Source organism: Ovis aries, chromosome 4 (assembly GCF_016772045.2).
Source record: "Ovis aries strain OAR_USU_Benz2616 breed Rambouillet chromosome 4, ARS-UI_Ramb_v3.0, whole genome shotgun sequence".
Taxonomy (NCBI): Eukaryota; Metazoa; Chordata; class Mammalia; order Artiodactyla; family Bovidae; genus Ovis; species Ovis aries.
The window spans coordinates 70803146-70824500 of NC_056057.1; the positions used below are offsets into that span (position 1 = coordinate 70803146).

The following is a 21355-nucleotide window of genomic DNA, read 5'->3' on the forward strand; positions in this document are numbered from 1 at the left end:
TGGGGATGTAAGAGAATAAAATCAGATGATGACTATATCATGCTTAACTCATGGTAAAGCTTTAAAGACATAATAAATGTTAGCTGTTGTAATTATTATTACCTTGAACCATGCTGATATTTGTTTATAGATATATTTATTATTTATATTTGATGTTACTTTTTTTAAAAGATGCTTAAAACTTACAGTCTGTCAGTATGGTAAAGGTCGTGTTTGATACAGAGCTAATGTAAGTAAGGAAGGAGTTCAGTTCAGCTTAGTTTAGTTGCTCAGTCATGTCTGACTCTTTGCGACTCCATGGACTGCAGCACTCCAAAGCCTCCGTGTCCATCACCAACTCCCAGAGTCCACCCAAACTCATGTCCATTGAGTCAATGATGCCATCCAACCATCTCATCCTCTGTCATCCCCTTCTTCTCCTGCCCTCAATCTTTCCCAGCATCAGGGTCTTTTCAAATGAGTCAGCTTTTCACAACAGGTGGACAAAGTATTGAAGTTTCAGCTTCAGCATCAGTGCTTCCAGTGAATATTCAGGATTGATTTCCTTTAGGATGGACTGGTTGGATCTCCTTGCAGTCTCAGAGACTTTCAAGAGTGTCAACACCACAGTTCAAAAGCATCAATTCTTTGGCGCTCAGCTTTCTTTATAGTCCAACTCTCACATCCATATAGGACTACTGGAAAAACCATAGCCTTGACTAGATGGATCTTTGTTGGCAAAGTAATGTCTCTGCTTTTTAATATGCTGTCTAGGTTGGTTATAACTTTCCCTCCAAATAGTAAACGTCTTCTAATTTCATGGCTACAGTCACCATCTGCAGTGGTTTTGGAGCCCCCCTAAATAAATAAAGTCAGCCACTGTTTCCCCATCTATTTGCCATGAAGTGATGGGACTGGATGCCATGTTCTTAGTTTTCTGATTGTTGAACTTTAAGCCAACTTTTTCACTTTCCTCTTTCACTTTCATCAAGAGGCTTTTTAGTTCTTCTTAACTTTCTGCCATAAGGGTGGTGTCATCTGCATATCTGAGGTTATTGATATTTCTCCCAGAAATCTTGATTCCAGCTTGTGCTTCATCCAGCCCAGCATTTCTCGTAATGTACTCTGCATATAAGTTAAATAAGCACGATGACAATAAAAGCCTTGACGTATTCCATTCCCGATTTGGAACCACTTTGTTTTTCCGTGTCTAGTTCTAACTGTTGCTTCCTGACCTGCGTGTAGATTTCTCAAGAGATCTCTTCAAGAAAAGTAGAGATACCAAGGGAACATTTCATGCAAAGATGGGCTCAATAAAGGACAGAAATGGTATGGACCTAACTGAAGCAGGAAGATATTAAGAACAGGGGGCAAGAATACACAGAAGAACTATACAAAAAAGATCTTCATGACCCAGATAATCACGATGGTGTGATCACTCACCTAGAGCCAGACATCCTGGAACGTGAAGTCAAGTGGGCCTTAGGAAGCATTACTACAAACAAAGCTAGTGGAGGTGATGGAATTCCAGTTGAGCTATTTCAAATCCTAAAAGATGATGCTGTGAAAGTGCTGCACTCAATATACCAGCAAATTTGGAAAACTCAGCAGTGGCCATGGGACTGGAAAAGCTCAGTTTTCATTCCAGTCCTAAAGAAAGTCAGTGCCAAAGAATGCTCAAATTACCACACATTTGCAAGCATTTCACATGCTACCAAAGTAATGCTCAAAATTCTCCAAGCCAGGCTTCAGCAATTTGTGAACCGTGAACTTCCAGATATTCAAGCTGGTTTTAGAAAAGGCAGGGAATCGAGAGATCAAATTGCCAACATCTGCTGAATCATCGAAAAAACAAGAAAGTTCTAGAAAAACATCTATTTCTGCTTTATTGACTACACCAAAGCCTTTGACTGTGTGGATCACAATAAACTGGAAAATTCTGAAAGGAAGGAGTAAGATCAACTATTCATTATTCTTGAAATTTTATGTATAAATTATTTGATATTTCTTTCAGAATATTTTCAACAAATTTTCAAGGAGGTTGAGTTTATTTTCTAGTTCCCTGCCTTAGGTAATATTTAGAAAAAGGCCTTGCACATAATATAAGCTAGTTAATAATTTGTCTTATAAATGAATTGTGTTCCTTTTCATTTATGCTAGTTTAATGTGTACAATACCATCAGTTTTTTCATGCATCAGAATTTTTGACCAAATAGCTATCAGTTCAATTCAGTTCAGTTGCACAGTCATGTCTGACTCTTTGCGACCCCATGAACCGCAGCACGCCAGGCCTCCCAGTCCATCACCAACTCCTGGAGTTCACCCAAGCTCATGTCCATTGAGTTGGTGAGGCCATCGAACCATCTCATCCTCTGTCATCCCCTTCTCCTCCTGCCCTCAATCTTTCCCAGCATCAGGGTCTCTTCAAATGAGTCAGCTCTTTGCATCAGGTGGCCAAAGTATTGGAGTTTCAGCTTCAACATCAGTCCTTCCAATGAACACTCAGAACTTATCTCCTTTAGGATGGACTGGTTGGATCTCCTTGCAATCCAAGGGACTCTCAGGAGTCTTCTCTAACACCACAGTTCAAAAGCATCAATTCTTCGGCACTCAGCTTTCTTTATAGTCCAACTCTCACATCTATATATGACTACTGGAGAAATCATAGCCAAATAGCTGTAGCTGGAGAGAAATTTGTATTATTAAAAGGCTTTCAGATTTTATTGTAGTGGTTTTTCTTTTCAGCTTTCATGTTTTCTTATTTATGGAGCAATGGACTTGGCAAATTTGCATTGCTGTTTAAAAAGAAGAAGTAACATTTTAGAGTAGTTATCTCAAATATTGTATTTCTTCTCCACAGTAAATCTCCATAGTGTGCCCTCTTAACACCTACATTCACATATTTGAAAACTAAATGAAATCAAGCAACTTGCCCAAGTCACAGAACTAATAGTTAAGCTACAATTTGAATTTAAGACTCAAGGTTTTAATCACAATCTTAAAATACAATCAAATTGCAAACGCAAACCAGCTATATAGCATAGGAAAGATACTCAGTATTTTGTAATAGCCTGTAAGGAAAAAGGATCTGGGGAAAAAAGAAATATATATATATATATAGATAGATACATACATGGAGATATATAGATATGTCTGAATCACTTTGCTATATACCTTAAACTTATAAGAACATTGTAGACCAACTATATGTGAAAAAGTGAAAGTGATAGTCACTCAGTTGAGTCTGACTCTTTGTGACCCCATGACTGTAACCCACCAGGCTCCTCTGTCCATGGGATTCTCTAGGCAGCATATTGGAGTGGGTTGTCATTTCTTCTTCAGGGGATCTTCCAGACCCTGGTCTCCTGCATTGTATAGGCAGATTCTTTACCATCTGAACCACCGGAGAAGCCCTTAATCAACTATAATTCAATTTTAAAAAGTCAGGTTGGGGCATATTTTTGTGTTCAAGTAAAACATTAAATTAAAATCCAACCCATAACCATATATACTTAATTATTTAGAATATCTTAAAATTTTGATATATTTATAATTTTGTTTTTAATTTAAGGAAAAAATGTATTCCATTTTAAGCCTATACCACAGTTTCTCTGTGTTTGTGTATCATAAACTTTAAAAAAATATTGCTTTTCTGAATTTAGCTAAGTTTTTTCTTGTTACAGAGAAGATGTGGACAGATACATAAGTTCCAAATATATGCAAAAATCAATAGGCAATTGATATGATAATAAGGGGTACAGTAGGCACAATAATAGTGCCTCAGAGAAGTCCACATCCGAATCCTTTGGAGTCAGATTACTAATCAGCTGACCTTAAAATAAGGAGATTATCCAGGTAGGCCAGGCAAGAATACTGGAGTGGGTTGCCATTTCCTTCTCCAGGAAATCTTCCTGACCCAGGAATTGAACCTGGGTCTCCTGCATTGCAGGCAGATTCTTTACCAACTGAGCTATAAAGGAAGCCCATAATGTAAATACAGGAACCTTTAAATGAGAAGCTGGAGAAGGAAACGGCAACCTACTCCAGTACTCTTGCCTGGAAAATTCCATGGACAGAGGATCCTGATAGGCTACCGTCCATGGGGTCACAAAGAGTCAGACACGACTAAATGACCTCACTTTCACTTTTTACTTTAAATGAGAAGAAGGAGGCAAAAGAATTGGAACCAGAAAGAGGACATTGTGAAAAAGACTCAAATGACCATTGCTGGCTTTAAAGATGGAAGGAGGCCAATAGCCAGTGAAATAGGTCAGCCTTTAGGGGCTGGAAAGGGAAGGAAATAGAGTCTGTCCTCCAGGCTCCAGAAGGAACACAGTCCTGCTGACACCTTGATTTTAGCCCATGAGACACTTTCTGGACTTCTGACCTCCAGAACTTGAAGATTAGAAATTTTGTTGTTTTTAACCACTTAAAAAAAAAAAAAAAGATATAGTCAGACACAAAGTAGCTGAGAAGTAACTGTATATAGGAGATGAAATTTGATTTAACTTATTTCTGTGGAATCTAATGATGTATTATTAAAAAGTAGCTTTTACAAAAATATAAAAGTATAAAGAGTACCCAGTATTATAAATATATGAAAAAGAAGTCTTGTTTATAAAGTGAAATTACTCATATTGACCTTTATTTTTAAATGATGGATTTAGTACATTGATATGCTTTTATCCCTATAAGTAACTGAAGGAGTCTTACAAGCATTTTCACAAATTGGTGTATCTGGAATTTTTGGATAAAAGCATTTTTTTAATTCTATAAGCAATAATTTTAATGTATTAAAAAATGTTACAGCTTAAGGTCTATCACTGGACCAAAGAATCAGAAATCTTCAAGAGATATTATTTTTACATCTAAATTTATGAGCTAAGGACAGTAGTCCTATACTAAAAATTTATCTAAAAAAGCAGTCTTCAGATATGTAATTAGATAGTTCAAATCCTGGCCATACTTAAGTAAAAGAAGCAGTTTTAAGTGAGTGAGTATAATATAACTTTATGGATAACGTAATCCATACATACTTTCAATCTATGGCTTTTTGACTGCTATTTTAGTGGTTATTGATGAACCCCCATGATTTCAGATTTCTCTTAATTCTGATTCTTAATTTTTCTATTATTGCCACTTGAATTTTACATATTGACAGATTTCCATGAAAATCAGTATCAGCCACAGTTACATATATATATTTGATATAATATAGCTTTTGTTTGGACTCTGAACAAGCATTTAATATATCTTTTGGACCATATTCATGAAGCGTTTCCTGTGAGCACAGAGCTGTAATACTGAGTTATTATCTTCTTTGGTTTCAGATAGACCTATTGATGATTCTCATGAGGCTATTGGAATTTCCATATCAAGAAACAGTTAATAAAGGCAAATGTGGATTACCCTAATAGTTATTCAGCTTTTGCTGAGTAGCTTTCAAGATGACTTGCCATTTTATAGAGGGGGTGGAGAGACTAACAGATGGCAAACCTGTGAGTTTCAACTTCTATTTTTGCCCCTGGTGTCATCACAGGGGCCTTATCAGTCTCTGAATCTGGTAGCCAAGGCGTAACTACCTCTGGGGATTCTATGGTCCTGCTAATTGGAAACTGACCATCTTTGTGTCTAACCAAGTATAAGCCTTTTTTCTTTTTAAAGTAACTATCTTGATAGATTTAGGGATCACCAGTACTAGTGTATTCATTGATTAATCCTTTCTGAAGAGAGTAGTAGTGATACATGAGAAAATAAACTCTATAAAAGGACTATGCTAAGGAAACACAAGTAGTAATCTTTTAGTTACTGTAGTAGTTCTTTTCTTAAGTGTTACTGTTGTTTCATGTGTCCTTTGAATACATAATTTTCATGTTGCCACTAAAAAAAACTGATGAAAAGATTTGAGATTCCAAATTTTCCATGTAAATTGAGTTAGTAGAATATGACAAATAATTATGTATTTATTTTCTTTTTTTTATTAAATTTTTATTTTTACTTTATTTTACTTTACAGTACTGTATTGGTTTTGCCATACATTGACATGAATCCACTACGGGTGTACATGCAATCCCAAACATGAACCCCCTCCCACCTCCCTCCCACAACATCCCTCTGGGTCATCCCCACAGCAAAAAAAACACAGATGTGTATAGCGGACTTTTGGACTCAGAGAGAGAGGGTGGGATGATTTGGGAGAATGGCATTGAAACCTGTATACTATCATGTAAGAATCAAATCACCAGTCTATGTATTTATTTTCTTTCACAGCTATTCCAGGCCATGATTCTAGTTAGAAATTAAACCTTTGAAATGACATGACAATTCTATGCTAGATCTAAAGGCAATTATCCATTTTTCTATGAAAATATGTTGTGAACAATTTTCACTTTAGATATTTTGAAAGTTAAATCCATCTTGATCCTTGGCCATTTGTTATTGAAAGTGCAAGAAGATATCAATGTGTATATATGTCATGGAATCTTAGAATGGGGATATTATTTAATATTTTATTAAATATTGTTATTAAATATTTTAACATTTAAGGCATTTTAAAAGATAGAACTTATTTCTTAAATACATGGCTATATTTAAAGATTTCAGTATTTTTCCTCCTAGTTTCAATGGAAAAAATTAAAACTGTAGATTAATAAAATTACTAAAATTGGGTAATACCTTACTTAGGTTTTAGGTGATTTTTTTTTTAAAATATTTTCATGCTTTGGAACTCTTCTCTGTTCTAGAATCCATTCCTTTAGCTTGCTGGTAGACTATGTCCACTATATAACACAGTTTGATTTTAAGACAAAAGTTTCAAGACACAGTCTAGAATTCTTTAGTTATCTTTTAAAAACAGTGGCCTTGTAAATAAAATATTGATCCCTACCTAACTATAAGAAAATTTGGATTTCACTGCTTCTTTTTCCCACTGAGTTAGTAGGATATATTAGGCATGTATACTTGTTTCTTTGAATTTTTTGTGACATTGTTACCATTTTGCATATTTCAGATTCCAAAATGCCAAATTGGAAGAAGACACATTCCTTGCCTGCTCTTGTAGGGTATTAGTTTTAATGTCTAATATTGATATGGTTTAGAAAAGTTGGACTATTATTATATAAGAAATACATGCTCATATTATAAAAAGAAGACTTGTCTTTGTGAGTATATGTTTATTTTGTCAGGGTATTGAAAATTTTTGGCCACTTTAGAAAGCTATGCGGTGATAGTCTGCAGTATAAATAAGCTGCCCTGGAGTATAGGTTAATTATATTTTCTCCTTTGAGTTAAGATATAATTTCTCTATCAACCACTTTCATATACTCAGAAAGAAATCATCAAGTTGCTTTTAAAATAACTGTAATGCTTAACTCATACAGTTACCGAATCATGCTTTTCATTTTTCTGATTAAAATTCCCTAGGCAACATTAAATAGTCTTATAGTCACATTGGTAACCATTCATTTGAATTAATAGTTATACTAAGTATAATAATAATATTTAATTATAATTAATAAAAGCCAACATTTACTGAATGCCTAATCCTGTGCCAAAGAATTAAAGCTCAGTGCTAAACTTATTTTTGAGACAAGGGTGTGAATTTTGGTAGTGAAACAGAGTTGATAATAGTGAGTTTGTTGGAATGTTGTAATTGGCTGTGATGCATAGTTTCTCTTGGTGAGATAATATAATTGTGTTTGATAGATTTTCAGCAACTCTTTGTTACCTGCCAGATACGTTTATATTAGCTTTACCTTTCTTTTCTTCATGTATCAGCATAGCTGCATTTGTGTGTGTGTGTGTGTTAGTTGCTCAGTGGTTGTCTGACTCTTTGCAATCCCATGGACTGTAGCCCACCAGACACCTCTGTCTGTGGTAGTCTTATTAATAATTATTTGGACCATAAAGAAGGCTGAGTACCGAAGAACTGATGCTTCTAAACTGTGGTGCTGGAGAAGACTCTTGCATCCCCTGGACTGCAAGGAGGTCAAACCAGTCAATCTAAAGGAAGTCAGTCCTGAGTATTCATTAGAAGGGCTGATGCTGAAGCTGAAGCTCCAGTATTTTGGCCACCTGGTACAAAGAGCTGACTCATTGAAAAGGCCCTGATGCTGGAAAGGATTGAAGGCAGGAGGGGAAGGGGGCAACAGAGAATGAGATGGTTGGATGGCATCACCAGCTTAATGGGCATGAGCATACTCTGGGAGATAGTGAAGGACAGGGGAGCCTATTGTGTTGTAGTCTGTGGGTTCACAAGGAGTTGGATACAATTGAGCAACTGAACAACAATAATTATTTGAATCAGTGTGTATCTCCTTAAATGGTGGCATACTGTTGCTCATTCTAGGTACAGTGATATGAGGTCTAAATGATCTGAGAGTTCATATTTTTTTAAAGAGAAATTATTACTTTTTATATCTTGTTACAAATTTTCAATTTCACCATCAAAAAGTATTAAGTGTTTATATGTTTATGGTGTTATACAAGTCAAATGGTTCTTCTAAGAACTTAAAATCTGAAGTATTTAAAGGGATTACTATTACTTTACTTTTACTTTTTAAAAAATTCATGTGTATGTTAAACAAAACCTAGGTGTTGGACAAATAACAAAAGGAGTTTAGAAAAATGAAATTTTAGTCAGAAAATTTGTTTTTCCCCTTTAGGAATGAAATAAAAGATTTTATATTAGAGACATGAATTTAGAATTCAGAATAAGAGTTGCTTGTGACATCAAATTTTATTGATTTACCAGATGGAAATTTAATCAACATTTTTCTTAAAGCAAGAGCTTCGGGTTATATATATTCACCTTTGTAAATTCTAATTCCCTTTCTTCTCTTCCACTTCTTCCCCTCCTTTTTTCTGGACCAGTAACTTTTTAAAGTTGAAAGCTATGCTAAAGGTACCCATTTCTCTTTAGAATGTAAAGTTTCTTCTTAAGATTTAGAGCATTTCTTTTATATGTAAAGAACATTTATTTTATGCCCCAATGGATATGAGAGGGTCATGGCTCTACTTCTCCATGAGCCTTATCTAGCCAAGTAGAGGTAATTAATTGCTCCTTGTACCCTTTTGTATTAGACCTAAAGACTGAAAAGTTGCCTCTTCCTTGGGTAGCTTAATTTCATCCATAAATGTGTGCTTAAGAGTTTGTTTCCATCATCCGAAAGACTCAAGATTATTTATGGGATGTTTGCAGTGAATTTTCTGTTTTTACCACTGTGCACAAACCACGTAGACATTTTTTCATGACATACAATAATCATATTAAATGTTTAATTAGTATGTTTGCTTTCTCATTCTGCAATGTCATCCAAATGATGCTTCCTACAAAGGGATTTTGTATAGTTCACTTAAGAACTCTCTGTGCCAGTTACGCAAAAGACTGAGTCCAAGCATACTTCCACAAAAACTAAACTATCATCTTGCTTAGTTGAAGAGGTAAATACTTTGTTTTCAGGAATCTTATTTAGAAAGAAAATTTTCCTAAATGGTTTTATATTAGCTAAAATTTCATATTTCTATGTGATATAATATTTCTGTATGTTGGTATAACCTAGTTTAATTTAAAAGATGCTATTAATCATTTTTTTCTTTTCTTTTAAAAAAGCAAGTCAAACTATAGTCACCTTCTTTATTTTAGTGGTTAACCAGGACTTACTCACATAGATAAGATTCCTTTATGTTAGTTTTATTTTATATAAAAAAATACTATACTAAATAACTTTTCCCTTCAATGGATTAAATGGATACATTGATTAGACAGTTGTTCAAACTTTCCCACTGACTTTCCTTAAAATTTTATATGTATTTCAAAATTATTACTCCGTTTTAAATATATTTTAATGATAATTGTTTTGTGTTTACTGAGCAAAATTGATCCACCAGGGAAATGAAATTAGTACTTTAATTTGAATTTTAGTTTCTTAAGGAAAAATAACATGATTTTATAGCTACTGGATATTTTTTAAAAAACCAGTTGGTAACTCTGTGATTAATTTGTATATAATAAGCTTCCTATCAAAACATTATTTATCATAAACTATTTTAAGACTGTTTTTATTGGTGTATTCCATGGAAACTGTCATTGGACTGGTTATTTTCACTTGTTAGCATTCTAGTAACGGAGAAAGCAATGGCACCCCACTCTAGTACTCTTGCCTGGAAAATCCCTTGGACGGAGGAGCCTGGAAGGCTGCAGTCTATGGGGTCGCTGAGGGTAGGACATTCCGGAGCAACTTCACTTTCATTTTTCACTTTCACGCATTGGAGAAGGCAATGGCAACCCACTCCAGTGTTCTTGCCTGGAGAATCCCAGGGACAGGGGAGCCTGGTGGGCTGCCACCTGTGGGGTCGCACAGAGTCGGACACGACTGAAGTGACTTAGCAGCAGCAGCAGCAGCAGCAGCATTCTAGTAAAATGCTAAAGCAACTGTAGTATATTTCCAATGAATTTATAAAGATATTGAACACTATTATTTATAACAGTGTCCTAGTCCATTCCTTAGAGAATGCAGGTCAAAAAGTATTACCCTTTAGAGATCATTAAGTTACATAATATTATTGTGCATTTGGAAGCATAGTATATTAAGATGTAACAGTACAGAATATTTTTTTGCTCTTGAGATTCACAGGAGGTGGAGAGGGACTAGTCTATGGAATACATATGAAATAAAACTAATAGACTTGGATTTAATTAATTTGAGTAATTAAAAATATACTAAATCTAATGAGATCTGATATTTGATTTTTCTAAAAGGGATTACTCACTGCTTTTTTTGCTCCCTACCTTCCATAGGAAACCAGTTTCCTCCAATTGCAGCCCAGGACCTTCCTTTTGTGTTAAAGGCTGGCTACCTTGAAAAACGAAGAAAAGGTAAATTATATGATTCTAATGAAAATTCTAAAAATCTAAGACTCTAAGAAAATCTAATGACATTATCCCAACTACAAAATACAGCTTTCAGCTCAGAGTACTTTCTAAGAACAAAATAAAACATTTGATCAAGTTTATTGTTGTCAACCTTGGGTATTTGTTGATGATTCAGGAGCTGTTTCCTGCCTCTTCCTGCCTTGACTGTATCTCCAAGATGGGACTTCGCACTGTTATCCCCCTTGGCTGAGCAGAGGGTTATCTTTTTCCTAATCTGACATATGCCATGTTTGCTATGGTTCAGATCAAGCTTAGCATATTTTTCTGCCATTTTCTGTTATTCATTCAGTGTTCCTCTCTATTGGCTGTGATAATTGAGAGTTGACCATATGGTCTCACTCTTTCAACACCAATATATAATAGAAATGAAATATGGAGGTAGTATCATGATATAAGAAATGAAAAGCAGAAAGCCTCTTCATTACCATTCAGTTTATCTCTCAGGAAGTCCCTTTGGGCTTCCTGTATTCCATTTGCTTTTCTTAGCTTTCCTAGCTGAATTTTAAAGCCAAAAGAGATAACAGAAATAATCTAGGTCAACTCCTCCTCCCTCCTTTTTATGACAGATAAGAAAATGTGACCCAGATGAATCAATTATCTTAAGACCTTATAGTCAAATGCCTTTTTGACTATTCCTGTCAGGAAAGTTTGTTAGCCATGTAGTCGATCCCACAAATATAGCAGCCCCATCTCTGCTTCAGTGTATTCCTTTTAGCTTTGTTTGTGTCTTGGAAAAGAAGACACAAACTAATTAGTCATAGAATTTTACAGCTAAAAGGAACCTTAGAAATCATAATAACTAACTTTTCCTTTTACAGTAGGGAAATCACACTATATTTATAAAGGTAATGTATATTATCTAAACTGTTTCTTTTCTCCCTTTATTGTAGATCACAGTTTTCTGGGATTTGAATGGCAGAAACGGTGGTGTGCTCTCAGTAAAACAGTGTTCTATTATTATGGAAGTGATAAAGGTAGTATTGGTGTTCAGTTGTATAAACTTCTATTGCATGAGGGTTTTGGGGGGCATTTTATGCCACCTCCCTTTTTTGGTACAGAATGAGCTGAAGACAAATAGAGAAAAAATAACTGAGAATTGTAATATTACAGCCTAAGAGTAATTAATAATTCTATTATTTGACAAATGCTGTAAATTTCATAGTGCCTTAAAAGTCAACACAACTGTTTTATCAAATTAGGAAAGAGAAAACTTTCATCTGTGTGGCCTTTTGCCTCAGGAATTGTTTACCTCCAGGCTGTAATTGTAGAATATCTGAAAAGTTAAGACCATTAGGGTTGTGCAAGTTTTGAAGGGAAGAAAATATGTTTTGTCCTTCAAATATTTTAAAGAAAAATTTAGATAACAATGAAACGTGCACAACTCCTTTCTCAGCTTCTTTTACAGATTAAAGTGACAGCAAACGTTGGTGTGTTACTGTTCTAAGCACCTTAGCTGTCTAAGCACTTAAGTTATATTAACTCATTTAACTGCAACTCTGTGAGGTAGCTACCATTATTAGTCCCACTTATTATAATTTTTGGAAAACCAAGGACAGAGAGATTAAGTAACTTGTTCAAGGTCCCAGAGATGGTAATGGCAGTTTTGAAATTTGAACCTAAAACATAATGTTTAGAGTCCATGCTCTTAACCACTATTATCACTGCACTAATTTAGAAACAATAAAATAACATTCTGTAACTTCATTTGCTAATTAATAACTTAGTCATAGTTAACATAATTTTAAGTTCATTATTTGAACAAGTAATACTAAATACTAAAATTTAAAGAATGTAAGCTTTCTTAGTTTTGCTCTTATCTAGGAAAAACAAGTCAGAAGTTGAATATTATAAAGTAAGGGTTATATAGCATTCATTTCCAGAAAGAACACTTGAGATAAAAAGGCATAAAAGTCCAATATCACTGAATATAAACTTTCTCATGAAATTGTTACTTATCAGTGTCATTTGAAAGTTTATATTTCATTTGATATTATTTTCAAATTTTAGGGTTTTTCCTAATTATCAAATTGGCAGATATGATTATTATATTTCAGATAAATTTGAAATAAATGCATGATGCTAGAAACTGGTCCTACCTTTTGGTTAGTGGGATTATCAAGTTAGAAATTAATTTAGTGGCTAGTTTGCATTCTGTTACTAATTTACATGTTCATTTGTAATAATGGTATCCATGAAATGTAAACTGTAAACAACTATCAACAGTCTTCTTTCTTCTGCTAAGACTTAATTAAGTAGATGATTTTATCAGAAAATTTAGAGTCCATGTTAAATTATGATTATCATAGATAATAAAGGTGTTACTGTTATAGAAATATAATTTTGTACAGTAGTGTGAACTGAGATCAAGATTTTACTTTTCTGTGAAGAAATTTTTTCTATTTCATAAGACCAGGAGAGGGAGGTTTCAAATCCTTGTGACTTTGGTTAGTTAAGCTTCTCATTTCTAATTTCTGTAAAAATCAATGAATACTAATATCTGCTTCCATCACTCATAGTCCTAACTGATATATACTAACTGTTAGGTCAAAAATTAGCAAGAGTCTTCCCCAAATCTAATATAATTTATCCCCAAATGTAATCCCCAAGACACGTTTATATTTATTTCAAAAGCTAATGCTCTAAATAAATTCTGGTTATTTGAGGGGAAAGTGATAGTGAAAATCACTCAATCGTGTCTGACTCTTTGCGACCCCATGGACTATACAGTCCATAGAATTCTCTAGGCCAGAATACTGGAGTGGGTAGCCTTTCCCTTCTCCAGGGGATCTTCCCAACCCAGGGAATCAAACCCAGGTTAGTTAAATTCCCATTTCTATTCTTGTTTTTTGAGGCCTGAGGTAATAACATTCTTTTAAATTTGTATTTTAAATACTTTGTGATCCATCTAGCCACTACCACAGCTTTTTAAAAACTACTATTCTCTCATTCCCTTTTTATGTGGATCTGTGAAGATTTGGTTTATATTTCCTTAAGCTCTTCCCTGTCTGTCACTATGAAGCCTCCTGTTTCCACTGAGATTTCGGATCTGTTTTTAGCAGTTCATTGGAATTCTTGGCCACTTCTGGCTTTTAGGGACTTGGGAGGTGGGTATCTATCTTCAGACAGTTTTTAATTACTTGTTTGACATGATCTTAATTTCCTTAGTGTTGTTTTCTTCCCAAGAAAATGTATATGTCACATGAAATTTTTGTTTTTATATGTGACACCAGATAGCTAATTTGTACATCAATGTTTACTGTATGTTTGAACCATTAATCTAAACTTTGGAAAGAGCTATTTGGATATATGAGAGCTATGATCCTCCAGCTAAGTAGGATTTAGATAAATGGATTACAGAGGTGCAGAAAAGTTGATGCCACTTACTGGGTTAAACTGTACTTTGTTACTCTTTGACAGTTATGTGGTTCACATTTTCTAACTCACTGTGTTCCAAAAAACATTTGGGCCTATCAAGATAATCATAGCTTAGAAAGGCTAGTTCCAGCCTCTAGGGTGAATAATACTATTACCTTTGTACCCATAAATATTATCTGTATTTATCATTCATAATCATTTGCAGCCTTTATGAGGTGTGTGTATATATATATATATATAAACATTTAAGATAATATATATAAAAAACATACTTTTGTATAACATGCTTTCTCACTTTGTGAAATCACATCCTTGTTTTCATCTCTTTCCTCTTCATTTGATTGTCATGACTCAACTCGTTTATCAGGACTGTCACAGAGAGTGAAAGGAGGGAGTACAAAAGACTGAAAAAGTGGGTTAGGATCAGATTGACAAGAGCCTTATGAGAATAAGGGCCCTGCTAAGTGTTTTATCTTGAATATGCCTTTTAAGCATAGGGCTCTATGACCAGAATTGGTTTCAGTGGGTGGCACTGAACTAGTCGAGGCAAGAGAGGTTATCACAGGCTGCTGAGAGGCACATTGAGGATTTAGTTAGTGCAGGTCCCTATCGCTCCAAAGCCATGCTCTTTTCCTTAACTTGGTGGTTACCAGCCCTTCCAACATGCCTGTAAGTGATGGCTCATTTAGGAACCTGTTCCAAACTCATATTTTTCTGTTTAACCTCTATGAGATCATGGATCAGTATTATGAACCAATCTCCTCCCACTTTTAAGGGGGTAGTAGGTAGTTTGTACAAAGTATCTCTTTTCTTTCCACCTAAGAGGCTTTGCTGTCTCTACCCCTATTCCCCAGTTAAAGAAAACCCTAGCACTATATAGTATGTGGCAGCTTCAGATAGCCTTGGTTCAAACAAGAGTCATTCTAAATGTACATCAAAAATTATTTAGCGTATCAGTGGTTTTAACTTTTTCATTATAGTATCTTTTCAATATGAAATGAAAGTCAGTAGAAAATAGGGCTTTTATTTTATTTTATTTTTTTTGATATTTGGCATTTTTGTTAGTGCTTTTTAAAATATAAACTTATTTATTTTAATTGGAGGTTAATTACTTTTAACAGATAATTTAAAATAAAGTTTTTATCTCGGCAGGGAAATAAAATTTTCCATTGAAGTTGACCTCTCTGCTCTCTTACTTCCCTTACAATTTAACCACTGATAGGAAAAATAGGACATAGCTGTTCAGTCAGTGAGAATGACAGTTATAAAGTGTTTTGATGTTGAAATGGCATCGTAGTTCTCTTTTAGTACCTACAAAATATTGCTAGAATGATAATATTATTTGTATACTTGAAGTTCTGTTGTTTTATAACAACAACTTTAGTAACAGCTGTAAAAGCTTACCTTTCTTCCTGATTCATTTGATAGAGGCAGATTGTTGGGTTAGGGCATTAGCATTTTATAATTATATCATGAGTATATATAAAATGTGTAAATCAAATCTGGCATTTAAAAAATTCATATTATAATGTTGTTTGTAAAAGGAAAGATGATATCTTTGTTGTTCCTTAAGAAATAGAAATAATTTGACCTGATAGAAGTGAAATAATTTTGATATATAATACTAACTTAAAATCTATCAAAATAAATGTTAAATAAAAGACCTTTATTACCCTGTAGCAATACAGAGAAGTTAAAATATACATCTGATATTTAGTAGGACTTCTTCAACATGAGGACATATTCATGTACAAATTAAGTCTTATTAAAGGTTTGATGATGATGGGTCAGTTTGCAGTAAAACAGGACAGGTTTGATTTAAAATATATGTATACATCTGTATATCTGGAGGAGGAAATGGCAACCATGGCAGTATTCTTGCCGTGATAAGATCATGGACACAGGACCATGGGGTCACAAAGAGTTGGACACAACTGAGCAGTTGAGCACATCCATCTGTACATGGACTGAAGACATATGTGAGTATGTACACGAAGGCTGATGAACTGGGAAGCGGTGGGACCAAGCTGGTGAACTCCCTAGTCAGAAGTTTGGCCTTTTTTATATAAGGGACAGTTAATGTTTCTAAGCCTTGAAGGTGAGTAGATGGTATGACAAACTTTGATTGGATGTTAGAAAGATCATGTTGACGCTGTCAGAAGAAGGTGAGACTGGAGGCAAGATGTGCTTTGAAGCTGAGAGTGGCTGAGAATTCAGAGTTGTTTACCACTGTAAGTGCATGAAGGAGACACAAGTTATCTCAGATGTTCTTAGCCATTTTCATGTTGCCTTTGTAGCAGCAGTGTCATTAATCCTCTATCATAGAAGGCTCTAAGAGGATAACATGTATAGGATATTAAGACATTCCCTATATAATATTTATCTTGACAATACCTATATGTATATAGGTGTACGTATATGTATATATATACTATATATAGTATATAGTCTATTATAGTCTAATAGACTATAATTATCTGAATTTCAGTTGTAGTGGGAAAGTGTTGTATCTGACTCTCTGCAACCCCATGGAGGCCACCAGGCTCCTCTGTCCATGGGGTTTTCCCAGGCAAGGATACTGTAGTGGGTTCCCATTTCCTTCACCAGGGGATATTTCTGACCCAGGGATGGAACCTGCATGTCCTCCTTGGCAGGCAAATTCTTTACCCCTGAGCCACCAGGGAAGCCATAGAGGGAAAGTAGGAATAGCCCTCCAAAAGTAGAAACATTTAAATTCCAGTCTACAAGAATGCCTGTAATTTATTTACTCTCAATTAATAGCTCCCTCATACTGCACTGTTTTTTTAATCAGGTTTATTGCTATGGTTGAAGGTGTATGGCTGCATACAGAAACCGCTTGATTTTTATGCTTATAATGTACTTTTATTTTATAGAAAAATAAAGGGCTTTAGAAATATCTAAAATTTCCCGCCACCGGGCCATATGAGTCAAACTTATAATTCTAACTAAAGTGCTTCCCTTTGGACCTATACATATTACCTGTGTTTATTTTTCAGAGCCATTTGGGGCCCTTAAGTAATAAATATATATGTCATATAGTATTTTTCACTTTAAATTGTATTATTTGATATTTCCTCATGGTATAACTCATTTATGTGAGCTATGTAAACAGAGAAAATGTTTGTGTGTCTTTAACTGAAGGCATAGAACAACTTACTGATCAGTTGGATAAAGTTTAGTGGGCGTAATTCCACAGTATTAAGGGCTGTAATTCCCTCTTTCTTACTAGGGAGCATTAATACTTATGAAACTAGCATGAGTTAATCACTAAGAGGGAAAGGCCTTGTTAAATGTAACAAGCAGATATTATCAAAAAGTTCTGAACACATGTCATATCTTTCTGTTTGCTAACCATTTGTACCAAATTAGCATTCTTGGTATGAACAACAGAAACCAACTCTGTTTACACACAAAAAGAAGTTATTGGGAGAATATCAGCTCTCAGACAGAGTTGATGAGAAGGCTAAACAACTGGGCTCAGAAAAGCAGGCAGGGACTAAATGAGGCGAGGTGGCTGGAACTTCAGCCGAATCCGTACCTCCAGGGACAATCTGACTGGGACACACTGCTGGCCCAGCCAAGCCAGGACTTGTGATGTTGCTGTTGTACCCTGCTGCCAATCGATGAAGGCGCTGCTAATGGAAATGGATTCTGAGCTCCTCCCTGATTCTTTTATTATTCAGTTCAGATTTAGGACCCAGGCTGGCGTATCTGCTTGACTGATCTGAAAGAGGGAAAATCTCACTTCCCTCCAGCTTCTGTGGTGGGAAGTGGGCTCTCCTCCCTAAAGATCTCAGGACTAAAAATAGGAAAGACACTTAGATGCTAGAGATCCTCAAATGACAAATGGTCATAACTCATAGGGGTGCTAAATGATTTAGAATTATTTAGTTGCTGTATTTATACTGTATTTTAAATGGTAGGAGAGTGGATAGTGTTTTAAGCATATATTCTGCAGAGCCAGCAAAAAAGAGAAAAACAAGCATATTTGCTAGAAAAATAGGACTGGCTAGCTTTTGGGAGGTGGCATGGGGTTGCTAAGAGTCAGACATGACTGAGCGACTTCACGTTCACTTTTCACTTTCATGCATTAGAGAAGGAAATGGCAACCCACTCCAGTGTTCTTGCCTGGAGAATCCCAAGACGGGGGAGCCTGGTGGGCTGCCGTCTATGGGGTCGCACAGAGTTGGACACGACTGAAGCGACTTAGCAGCAGCAGCAGCGACAGTGGGGTAGAGGGACATAACATAGCAATACTTGATTAATAAAAGGGAGAAATTAAGAATGATGCTCAGTTTTCTGGTTTGGAGGCTTCACTTAATGGAGGTACTGCTTATGGAGTAGTAGGAGAACACAACAGGAAAGATCACAAGTAAAGCGTAAATGAGGATAAGATGATCTCTGTTGTGGGCATGGTGTATACATTGTGCCTATAAGACATTCAAGAGATGAAACATGGATAGTGAGAAGGTGAAGATTTGGATATTCAGTTCTGAAGCTGGACTGAAAATAGAGAATTATGAGTCACAAGCATATTGATAGGAATTTAATCCCTGGGATTGGGTGAGGTTGCCCACTGAGTACTGTAAAGCAGGAAAAGAGCAGAATTTAGAGCATAACCATCATGGCTGTTTAAGAGATGGGCAAAGCAAGCTGAGAAAGTTGGGCCCATGTTGCAGGAGGAGATGCAAGCTGTAACACTTATCAACTGAGACTTCGTAAATTATATCTCCTCAAACAGTGGTTTTGCAAACACTAACGTATATAAAAAAATCACCTGGGTTATTTGCTAAAAACTTGCTTTCCTGGACATACCCCCAGGGAATCCTGTACAGGAGATACAGAGTGGTAGCCATTTCTACATTTTTAACAGGCATCCGAGATGATTTTACAATAGATGATTCTTGAAATACATTTTGAGAAACACTTTCTAGGAGACAGTGTGAAATGGTTGTAAAAGCAAGGTTTTGGAGTCAGACTTATGTTACAGTCCTGGCTTTTACTGCTTTGGTTGTGTGACTGAGAACAAGTTGGTTATTTTAAGGTTTTTTTCCCCCTCTCATCAGTGCTGGGGATATAATATACACCTTCTCTGTCTTAGAATTATTTCAAGATATATAGGGGATATGCTGTATTAAATTTCTTATGATACGTCTTTTTGGCCCTTAACCACACCCCCACCTCCCACCCCAGAACACAGCTGTAAACCTAAAAGTCAGTGAAGAAGTAGGAGGAAATAGCCACCATTAACGTCATGCATTTTGTTTTATAAGAGATCAGAGCCAACTGCTTTTTTACCTTGAACCTACTGTTTTAGAATTGTGTAAAATTAAGTTGCCAATTTAACAGATTTCGTTACCTAGTTTCTCCTGGCAGTCTTCAGTTCTGTAGTCATTAAATTCGAACAGCATAATACAGGCGAGGTTAAAGTGTGAAACAGAAGCTGAGAGAAATTTAATAGCAGGACAGACACCTCAAAAACCCTGAGGGCATGAACATGTTGTAACATACTATAAAAACTAATACTCAAATTAGTATTACTAGATCATCAAGAAAATGTTAAATTATGTTTAACAGAATTGTCATATATTTCAAGATGATTTCCATTACAAAATCCAACAGTTTATAAAGTTTTGGCACTTATAAGTGCTAAACTAAAATTTCTGCTAGTTGGGAGGTTTACTTAGGTAAAATATCTGATGAGTCTATTACGGTTATGTATAAATGAACTTCTACGCCCTTGCTTCCTATTTGATTGGCACGTAACTATTTTTAAGTCAACAAGTGTCTTTGAAACTGACCCAGAAAGTACTGTGGAACTAGCCTATATGTAAATTGCTGTGGTGCCATATGATGCTGAGGTTTTCTCTTTTTTCTCTGTCTTGAAGAGATGCTAATGTGAATGGAGAAGAGTGGAGTCTTAGCATAGCCATGTCTGCCCATTTTTTGTCTTGAACTTCCTAACTCATGTTGACTAATTAGAAATATGGCTACTTTATTGTTAAGGATTTGAAAAAGCTGAGAAAGAGTTAAGAATCTTTCTTCATTTTCTGTTATCATGCTCCTACCCCCCGCTTGGATATTTATATGATTGGAGAAGGCAATGGGAACCCACTCCAGTACTCTTGCCTGGAAAATCCCATGGACGGAGGAGCCTGGTAGGCTGCAGTCCATGGGGTTGTGAAGAGTCAGACACGACTGAGCAACTTCACTTTCACTTTCATGCATTGGAGAAGGAAATGGCAACCCACTCCAGTATTCTTGCCTGGAGAATCCCAGGGACGGGGCATCCTGGTGGGTTGCTATCTATGGGGTCGTTATTTATCCTCAAACACTCAATAATCAGCTGACTGAGTCTAGGTATTAGTTTCTTATTATTTTTACTTGTTTAAGCAACACTTTTTGTTCTATAGACTTAAGTCTTTCTTTGATGGAGTATAATTTTCTTCTGTTATATCTTTGATTATTGGCACTGGTTTATATGCTACCCTTCATCTGGAACACCCATTATTCTTATGTTGTATTTTTGTCAGTCTTCCATGTTCATCATATTCCCTTTGTTCATCTTTCCCCTTATTCTCCGCTCCCCCCCCGCCCCCCGCCTACTGAGGAAGTTTTTAAAATATATACCTGATCTTATTTTTCATCAGTGTTCACAATTTTCAATTTTTTTCGCCTTAATACATTATGAATTTGGCTGCTGCATTTTCTATTCTCTTAAACAGCATTTTCCCCTTATTTTACCAGCTCTATTCCAATTTCCATGTCTCAGTCATTCCTCTTTTTATCTTACATTACATTATTTCATTTTATTCAGATTTTTTTTTAACTTTAGAAGAGATGCAAACCTTGTCTAAAGTTTATTACTGTTTCTCATTTGTGCTTGCTTTCTATATCTTCAGTGCTGTGTTATGGTTCTGTATTACATAACATTTTTATAACACCTGTCTTCATTTGTTGGTTTTTCCTCTTTAACTTATCCTTGGCCAAGGATATGTATAATAGATATTCTAGTCTCTATAATCCGGTATGCTTACCTCTCAATTG

At 35.4% G+C, this 21355-nt stretch overlaps 1 protein-coding gene across 2 annotated transcripts in view; it reads left to right on the top strand.

The window, feature by feature from the left end:
- The window catches only part of SKAP2 (src kinase associated phosphoprotein 2), a 166384-nt gene that overhangs the window by 85838 nt on the left and 59191 nt on the right, over nucleotides 1-21355 (top strand). For both annotated transcript variants that reach the window (XM_015095341.4, XM_060415036.1), the window contains exons 5-6: nucleotides 10778-10855; nucleotides 11803-11886. In XM_015095341.4, coding sequence (XP_014950827.1) covers nucleotides 10778-10855; nucleotides 11803-11886 — 162 coding nt within the window. The remainder of the gene's footprint in view (nucleotides 1-10777; nucleotides 10856-11802; nucleotides 11887-21355) is intronic.